General features: G+C 54.3%; 4 protein-coding genes across 4 annotated transcripts in view; 2 read left to right on the forward strand and 2 right to left on the reverse strand.

Moving 5' to 3' along the window:
- PTSG_01402 (uncharacterized protein) overlaps nt 1-2,887 on the forward strand; it is a 5,076-nt gene extending 2,189 nt beyond the window's left edge. The window contains exons 9-14 of the mRNA XM_004997320.1: nt 169-312; nt 519-602; nt 849-1,011; nt 1,256-1,335; nt 1,466-1,531; nt 1,730-2,887. Of these exons, the coding sequence (XP_004997377.1) occupies nt 169-312; nt 519-602; nt 849-1,011; nt 1,256-1,335; nt 1,466-1,531; nt 1,730-2,527 (1,335 nt within the window). The 3' untranslated portion in view covers nt 2,528-2,887. The remainder of the gene's footprint in view (nt 1-168; nt 313-518; nt 603-848; nt 1,012-1,255; nt 1,336-1,465; nt 1,532-1,729) is intronic.
- On the reverse strand, nt 2,666-4,764 carry PTSG_01403 (uncharacterized protein). Its single transcript, XM_004997321.1, has 2 exons — nt 4,526-4,764; nt 2,666-4,270 (listed from the first exon to the last, which is right to left on the reverse strand). Exons 1-2 carry the CDS (start codon nt 4,690-4,692, stop codon nt 3,142-3,144), a joined length of 1,296 nt encoding a protein of 431 aa, XP_004997378.1. The 5' UTR covers nt 4,693-4,764; the 3' UTR covers nt 2,666-3,141.
- Nucleotides 4,765-4,799: 35 nt separating this feature from the next.
- Nucleotides 4,800-8,016, forward strand: PTSG_01404 (uncharacterized protein). The gene is made up of 8 exons (XM_004997322.1): nt 4,800-5,066; nt 5,309-5,532; nt 5,782-5,999; nt 6,193-6,302; nt 6,571-6,664; nt 6,844-6,937; nt 7,116-7,291; nt 7,542-8,016. Exons 1-8 carry the CDS (start codon nt 4,984-4,986, stop codon nt 7,764-7,766), a joined length of 1,224 nt encoding a protein of 407 aa, XP_004997379.1. The 5' UTR covers nt 4,800-4,983; the 3' UTR covers nt 7,767-8,016.
- A 242-nt stretch (nt 8,017-8,258) lies between these two features.
- Nucleotides 8,259-8,916, reverse strand: part of PTSG_01405 (uncharacterized protein) — a 2,729-nt gene continuing 2,071 nt past the window's right edge. Inside the window, exons 6-7 of the mRNA XM_004997323.1 lie at nt 8,728-8,778; nt 8,259-8,605 (exon numbers count right to left, since the gene is read on the reverse strand). Coding sequence (XP_004997380.1) covers nt 8,529-8,605; nt 8,728-8,778 — 128 coding nt within the window. The 3' untranslated portion in view covers nt 8,259-8,528. The remainder of the gene's footprint in view (nt 8,606-8,727; nt 8,779-8,916) is intronic.

Here is an 8,916-nt window from a genome sequence, read left to right on the forward strand (position 1 = left end):
GTTGTGTGCGTGTTGTGTGCGTGTTGTGTGTCGTGTGTGTGTGTGTGTGTCGTGTATGTGTGTGTGTGTGTGTGGAGTGTGTGTGTGTTTGTCACCCCTCCATCTCCTCCGTGACTGACGTCTGCTCTTTCGTTCTCCCTCGCCTGCACCGTCGACTGCCGCCGCCAGGACGTGGTGGCTGAGCTGGAGAGTGCGCAGGAGGACTTGATCACGGTGGATGCAAAGCGCGCCCCGCACGACAAGCTCGAGTGCATCGTCACCTGCGCCAAGAACGTCTTCACCATCCTCCAGAAATCAGCTTCCTCACAGCAGGTACTGCATGCTCTGTGTGAGTGTGTGTGAGTGTGTGAGTGTGTGAGTGAATGTGTGTGTGTGTGCGTATCTGTGTGCATGCGTGCTTGAGTGTGCTGGGGATCTTTTCATCCACCTCGACAAACGCTTTTGTGGTCTTGTGCAAGGTTTCGCTTTCTCATTCTCATCACAACACAACCTCGTACATGTGTGCATGTGTGCGGCAGGCTGCCAGTGCTGATGACTTTGTACCAGCACTCATCTACACACTGATCCAGGCCAATCCACCCAAGCTCTACTCAAACATCAAGGTGAATCTTTTGAAATGAATCGCCCCGCCGTGGTTCCTAACGTTCTCTGGCATACATACAGAGATTTCCCTTCCTTTTCACAGAAACACAACACAACACACACACACACAACACACACACACACACACACACTACACAACACAACACAACACAACACAACACACACACACTACACAACACAACACAACACAACACAACACAACACACACACACACACACTCACACTGTCGCATGTGTGGCCTGCAGTTTATCCAGAACTTTGGCAACCCGCGGCGGCACGAGGCCGGAGAGGCCGGGTACTACTTTACGAACCTCTTCAGCGCGGCAGAGTTTGTGCGCCGGCTCAGCGCGTCGCACCTCAAGATGACGCAGGAGCAGTTTGAGAGCCTCATGGACGGCGACGCAAGCTGTACGTGCGCGGAGGGGTTGTAGCGTGTGTGCATGCATGTGCGTATATGCTTGCATGTGTATGTGTGTGTGTGTGTGTGTGTGTGTGTGTGTGTGTGCGGCGGGCTGCCGGTGTGTGTGCGCGCATGCGTTGTGCCGTATGAGTGCTGGTGAGTGCTATCTGATGGGGTGATATCCCACCAACGTGCACCCCTTGCGACTCCTTTTTGCTTCTGCGTCCTTTCGCTGTTATTTTGGTCCAACAGCGGTGACGGAGGGTCTGGAGTCGATCAAACTCATGCGCGACAGCGTCGATCGCCTGCGCCGCCTCGAGAACAAGCAGCGGGTTCGTCCCGTGAGCAATGACTCGGACACGTCCACGTTCACATGCATGTGCTGTTGACGTGAACATGTACGTTTGGTCGGCTGCGTCTTTGCGTGCTCACGTGGCTGTTGTTGCGTGCACACATTGGCAGGTATTGCAGCGAGATGTGGACTTGCTACTGGACACACTTTCTGAACTATGTGCTTCAGCTGTGAAGGTAGCACGGCAACACTGCTCATGATGGCAACATCAGCCACAGTGCGCTTCGAGCACCTTGTTGTGACGACATCACAAACACACACACACACACACACACACACACACACACACACACACACACACACACACACACACACACACACACACACACACGCTGACTCACACCTTCCCCTCGCCCTCACGTTGATGTGTGCAGCCGATTGGCGGGGCGCCAGATGCAGAGGTGACGGAGTACACGCGCATGCTCCTGACGCGCGACTCGAGCGAGGGGAAGAGGGCCCGCCGTGCAGTGTCGTCGCCGGCGTCACCGTTTGCTCGCCGAAAGTGGTCGGAGAACACAGATGCAGACGCCCGCAGCCTTGGCGATGGTGGCGATGGTGGTGGTCGCGCTGGTAGTGTGGTGGAAGAGAGCAGCGAGGAGGAAGAGGAGGAAGAAGAGGAGCAGGGGGAGGAAGGAGAACAAGAAGGAGAAAGTGAAGGTGAAGGAAAACAAGAAGAAGAAGAAGAAGAGGTGCAGGGCCGAGGAGATGATGTGGCTGTGGGAGAAGCGGAGACAGCAGAGGAAGAGGAACAGGGAGAACATGACAGCTGTGTTGATGCACAGGCAACAAGCGACAACGATGATGAGCAAGTTGATGACGTGGAGCGTGTGCAGGCACAGATCAGTGGTAGTGTCTCAAGTGTGAACAAGCAACGCAACGAGGAGAAGGAGGAGGAAGAACAACAACAAGAAGAAGGAGAAGGAAAGGGAGAAGAACCGGAGGAGGAAGGAGAGGCAGAGGAACGGCAGAAGCAAGCTGTCGGCAGGAATGACGGCACCGCTGCTGCTGTCGGTGCTGCCAACGCTGCACCTGAGGAGCACCGTCCCAGCAAGACGTCTGGCAGTTGCGAAGATGACAACGACCTCACCAGTGACCGCGATGGTGACAGCCGCCCTGCTGCCAGTGATGGCAGCAGCAATGACGATGACGACGAGCATCATGACCAAGCGTGAAGCGCTGTGGTGGGGTGCGTGTGCGGCGTGAAGCACTGTGTCTGTCACGAATACGCCTCATTCCACACCGCTCTCTGGCCCCCTCACTGTTTGTAGGCTCGATATTGTTCTTACTGATGAATGCTTTGTCAAGTCCAATCGCCACGCACGCGTCTATTGTTTTCAGTTACTCCCACGCCAACGCACGCAGTCCTTGCCATCATGCATCAAGGGCACTGGTGGCCCATTCAACAAAGTGCGTCATGTTAGTCGTTGGTTTTGGCTGTCAGGCAATTAAACACACTCATGTGCTGCTCAGATAGAGAGGTGCAGTGAGTGAGAAGAAGAGGGAAGGTGGAAGGCGCAAAACAAGACATCGATAGCAGGCAACACACACACACACACACCATGTGACGCTGTGCATGCAGTTACATATGCTTGCGCGCACATACATAGGATGATCGTGTCGACTGTCTCGCACACATAAGGTGTTGTCTGTCGACTCACAAACACACACACACACACAAAGATGCACAAAGACAGTCACACATACACAAAGATACACAAATATACACAAAGATCCACACACAGACGCACGCACACACGCACACACACACATACACACATACACAGAATCAGTTGTCGGGCACCTTTGCTGGCGGTTTGCATTCACGCTTGTGTGCGGCCTTCCAGTGCTGGCGCTGGCATTCGCTTGAGCAGTACGCGACCTGTCGACACCGCCCGCACAGCAGCGGGCCCGTCAGGAAGCAGTTACACGCTGCGCACTGCGGGCCGCGGCACTTGCGCCGTGCTTCGTTGAACCGCTGCTTCCACGCCTCCAGCACAAACGGGTTGGCCCCCGCTGCCTTGGCGGCCGTGTGCGCGTGCTTGTACAGCGTGGCCATGGTTGGCCAGTTGGACGGGTAGATGCGCTCCCCCAGCTCCGCGCACCGGCCCCACGCCAACATGGACCCCTTCATGTCCTTCGCCTTTGCCTTGTCGTTGGCCGCCTGCAACGTGGCCCGAAACTCCTCCACCACGCGCGTCTCCAGCGCCAAGCTGCCCTCTTCTTCTCCATCGCCTGCCGTCGCCGTCGCCGTCGCGTCGTCGGCCTTTGTCTTCTTCTCCGCCGATGGGGACGACGATGGCAGGTGCAGGGGCAGGGCGCGTTCGCATCGTGGGCATTGGCAGGTGAAGTAGTACAGCTCCTGCAAGGCCTCCCGCCGCTCCGGGGTCGTGTCCATGAGCTCAATGTAGGAGATGCACACTTCCTCGCCCTCGGCAATGTCCGAGACGGCGCGAAGCACGATGGAGGGCGAGTTCAGCCGCGCGCGGGTGCTGTTGGGGTCAATGTACTGGCACGCGTTTGGTCTGCAGGAATGATTGCAGAACGCCATGCGCAGATAGAACCCGTAGGTCGTCATGCCCGGGAACCGCTCAGATGACAGCGCAAAGGAGTTGAGGTGGATCACGGCCAGCAGCTGCCTGAGGTCGTCCAGTGACAGGGGCTCCACCCCGTCGGCGTTCTCGGTTGGCTGTGGCTGTGATGGCGCGTCTGAAGCGGGGTGTGCTGTGGCCTCGGGGTGCAGGAACTGGAACAAGCGCTGGGCATCCTCGTCCAGGATATCCTTGCGGTCTTGGAAGATGGGATGGTCTGGATCGTGCCCTGGCATGTACGCATTGAGGAGCCCAAACCCAACGCTGTCTGCATCCGGCCTCGACAACAAGGACTTGGCCAGCACAAAGTTGGGCTCACCCGCGTTCCTGGATGAAGGAAGCATGGAAGCAACGTGAGAACACATCAGCGTGCACAAACGCACGCACACACCAGCGTGCACGTACAGTCTGACGCACATGCACACACATAACAACATGTACAGCCGTACTCCCCCCCACACGCACACTACACACACACACTACACACACACACACTACACACACACACACACTACACACACACACGCACACTACACACACACACGCACACACACACACACACACACACACACACACACATACTTGAATTTCTTGTTGGCTGGAGCGGAGAAGCAGACCGCTGGCTTTTCACTCAGGATGGGTGTGCCTGCTTTGATGGGCATGGTGGCCACCAACCCCTTTCGTTTCCCCGCAATCTCCCGCACCTCCACATTCTTCAGCTCGGCAATCGCCGCAACCACGTCTTCCATCTCGATTGTGTTCGACGAGCAACAAGCCAGCAAACAAGTAAGGCAAGAAGCGAGGCTCGCGCAGCGTGTTCTGAGGATTTGCGAATGATACCACTGAAATTTCTAGCCAAACGATTGGAAGGACCAGCCAGCTTGCTGGCGAAAGGAAGGAAGACGAGCAGTCACTTACGCTGACATCATCATCACCTTCATCATCATCTTCATCGTCATTGTCGTCGTCGTTGTCCTTGTCAAGCTCTGAGCTGCGCCAAGGCCCCTTCCCAAGCACTATCCAAGCCTTCAAAGAGAATCATGACATCTGGAACACGCAGTCGGAACAGCAATGAGAGTGACAGCGGCAAAGAACCGCTGTTCACCTTCACGCCCAAGCACAGGTGATTGCTGCTGTTGTTGCTACTGTTGCTGTTGCCGCAACTGTTGCTGTTGTTGCTGTTGCTGTCATGATAATTGTTGTCACTGTTGTGATGACTGTTGTGCTGTTGTTGCGTGACGCTGAGCTCATGGCACAACACGTACAACACGCACGCACACGCACGCACACACTCGCTCACACACATTCACACATTCACCCACACACATTCACACACACACACTCTCTCTCTTACTGTGATGACAGGTTTTCGACACAGAACAACTTCATGCTTGGTGTCACGCTGGGCCCTTGGCTAACCGTGCTGTGGAAGTACGGCTACGCGATTGAGTGGAAACACTACTGGTTTCGGGTCCTCTTTCTCACGTTTATGGCGTGCCTCAACTCCACCCTTTCGTTTCTGGAGTGGCTCTTCTTCCGACACCGTATTCGCAGCGCTGTCATCAACAGGCGGCCTGTCTTCATTCTCGGTCAGGCACATACGCGAACACACACACACACACACTCATGCGTAGATGCTCAAGTGTACAGCACCCTTGAGGGTGCAGCTTCATGACACTCCCGATTCACTCTCCAAGCACATGCACAACACACGCACACACATGCTCGCACACATGAACACGTACAACCAAACCCATAACCACACACAATGCGCACTACACCCACACACATCTTGAGTGTTTGCTCATGGCTTTTGCCCCCGCGTTCCCACACACTAGGTCATCCTCGTACGGGCACAACCCACCTGCACAACCTCATCTCCCTGGACGATGACGAGTTCTTTGCGCCCACCACCCTGGCCGCTGGCTTCTCTGCCGCCTATCTGCTCCTCCATCCCGTGCGGCACCTTCTGTCCGGCGTGCTCAGCGATACTCGCCCCATGGACAACATGGCGCTGACATTTGATGTCCCACAGGAAGACGAGCTGTCCTACACGGTTCGTTGCCCCTTGTGTTGGTGTGTTGGTGTGCATACGTCTATGGTCGTGACCTTGCATGGCTTGCTGTTTCTCTGTCGTGATTGTTCTCCTGGGTTCCAGGGGTTGGCTCCCTTGCAGTGGTGGTAAGTTTGCCAGCCTGTTTGCTCACGTGTATTCACATTTGCCAACCTGCTTGCACGGTGTGCTACAGCAATCCACTCCACTGCTGTCCATGTACTCCCCGCTCGTGTTCATGACAGAGGAGCCCAAGTTCCGCAAGTACTTTCGAATGCAAGACGTGTCTCAGGACGAAAAGAAACGGCAAGGACTCGTGTCTCTGCACACGCGTGTGTTTTTGTTTTGTTGTGTGTGTGCGTTTGTTTGTGTGTGTGTGTGTGTGTGTGTGTGTAAGTGTGTGTTTGTGTGTGTTTTGTGTGTGTGTATGTTTTGTGTGTTTTGTGTGTGTGTGTGTGTGAGTATGCGGCCCGATCAATTGCTGGTGTGGTTGTATCCATGGGTATCGCACCACGCTCCCCTTCTTGTGTGCGGCTTACTTATTACTTATGCCTCCTGCACCTCGACATGACAGATACACGGATGTGATGCTCGCCTTTCTTCAGAAGCTGGCCGTGCATGCGCAGGGTCGCCGCTTTGTTCTCAAATCTCCAACCCACACAGCAAAGGTGCACATGTGTTTTGCGGCGCGCTGGGTCGGATTTTCATCACATCATGAGCGTCGGGCCTGACGGTTCGGGTGGCAATGAAAGGCACATTGTACCACGCCTCACGACTGCTTCTACTACGAGATGGCGAACAACACACACACACACACATACACACACATACACACACACGCACACAGGTCCGGTTCTTGCTTGAGCTGTTCCCTGAGGCGCAGTTCATCTACATCCACCGCCACCCGTACCGCGTGTTTCGATCCGCAATGAACATGGCAGGTCAGGGCGCGCGCGCGTGTGCGTCTGTGTGTGTCTGTGTCTGTGTCTGTGTGTGTGTGTCTGTGTGTGTCTGTGTGTGTGCGCGTACTTTTGTTTTATGCATTTGTCTAATTGCCAGTTTCAATTGCCCTCACGCCATCATACATACACGCGCCCACGCAACCTTTCACGTACACAGACAAAACTTACTGGTACAGCTATCTGGCCACACCGACTAACGAGCAAGTTGCGGAGTTTGTGATGCACCAGTACGAGGAACTGTTTGATGCGTACATGGAGGATCGGTCCCTGATTCCGGAAGGAAATTTGGTCGAGGTCTCCTTTGATGAACTTCAGCAGCAGCCCTTGCAAACGGTGCGACTGTGTGTGCATGCATGTGCATGCATGTGCTGTGTGTCTCGTGTTGCATGGGCCTGTATGGTTTCGTGTCTGTGTCTGTCTCTCGGTCTCGTGAGTTTATGTGTGTGTATGTCTGTGTCTGTCTGTCTGTCTGTCTGTCTGTCTATCTGTCTGTCTGTCTGTCTCTCTCGCTGTGTTTCATGCACATCACCAGGAACACATTCCCCTCATCACTGCATCATTGCTTTCGTGCGGCTGGTCGCAGATGGAGCGCATCTACACGACCCTGCAGTGGACCGGATTTGACGACCGCGTGAAACCAAAGCTGCAGCGCTATCTGAAGAGTCTTCGCGGATTCAAGAAGAACGCGTTTGAAACGCTGACAGATACGCAGCGGCAGGAGGTGAACCGGCGATGGAGGAAGAGCTTCAAGGCGTTTGGGTACACCATGCAGGAGAAGCAAGGCGCCGTGAACATTGCTGGGCACTAACGCAACGAAAGGGGTAGTGTGTGTGTGTGTGTGTGCGTGTGTGCGTGAGAGTGGGTGTTTGTGTGTGCGTGTGAGTGCGTGAGTGAGTGGGTGCGCGCGCTTGTGTGTGAGTGTTTGTGTACGCGAGTGAGTAGTGAGTGTGTGTATGTGAATGTGTGTGCAAAGCGAAAGGACGTATATGGATGAATGGTTGCCAGCGCGTTTGTTTGCCAGTGCGGTGACATTCATGGCGCCCCACTCCTCCCCGCCACAAACTCGCATCCACAGGCCATGAGGGAAGACCTTGCTTTCAGTCGCTTTGCCTGTTTGCTACTGAATTGAATAGTAAACCGTTTACAGTTACGAGGCACTCTCCACACATGCAGGGAAGCAAACACAAGCAGGAAAAGAGTAACGGTAATGATCATGAGTAGAGAGAAAAAGAGAAACTGGATACCAGCGTGTGAGCACACACACACACACACACACACACACACACACACACACACACACACACACACACACACACACACACACACACACACACACACACACGCTCACACTTTCTCTTTGGTACACAAATTTGTACAAGACAGTACAGACACCGATGATAGCATGCTGGTTGCCAACGCGAGGCAAGATTGGTTCGCCAGCCAGAGAAGGTATGGAGGGATGTAACTCAAGATTAAGCCGGGATATGCACGTGGATGCGTAAATGTGTGTATGCGTGCATGTGTGTTTGTGGTTGTCTCATAGCACAGGGGAGAGGGCGAATGAAAGCGGTCAGCAACATTGCTTCTTTTGCTCTGTCGTTTCGTTGACATTCACGGTCCCTTGATTTGGTGAGGGTGTCTCTTCTCCTGCAAGAAGCAAGAAGCAAGAAACAGACGTGTGTGTGTGTGTGTGTATGTATGTGTGTTTGTGAAGGAAGAAAGTTGATGGGTTGACACACATTCTCGGGTTTTGTGCATGGTATGCGCACCTGTCAATCCGATAAGCTCCTTTGCAATGTCCACGAATGTCTCAGAGATGCCTGCAGAGAGTGTGTGGGTGTGTTGGGAACGTGTGAGGGTGCGGATAACAGAGAGAAAGACAAACACACACACACACACACACACACACACACACACACACACACACACACACACACACACACACACACACACACACA

The sequence above is a fragment of the Salpingoeca rosetta genome (assembly GCF_000188695.1).
Source record: "Salpingoeca rosetta unplaced genomic scaffold supercont1.4, whole genome shotgun sequence".
Classification (NCBI taxonomy): domain Eukaryota; class Choanoflagellata; order Craspedida; family Salpingoecidae; genus Salpingoeca; species Salpingoeca rosetta.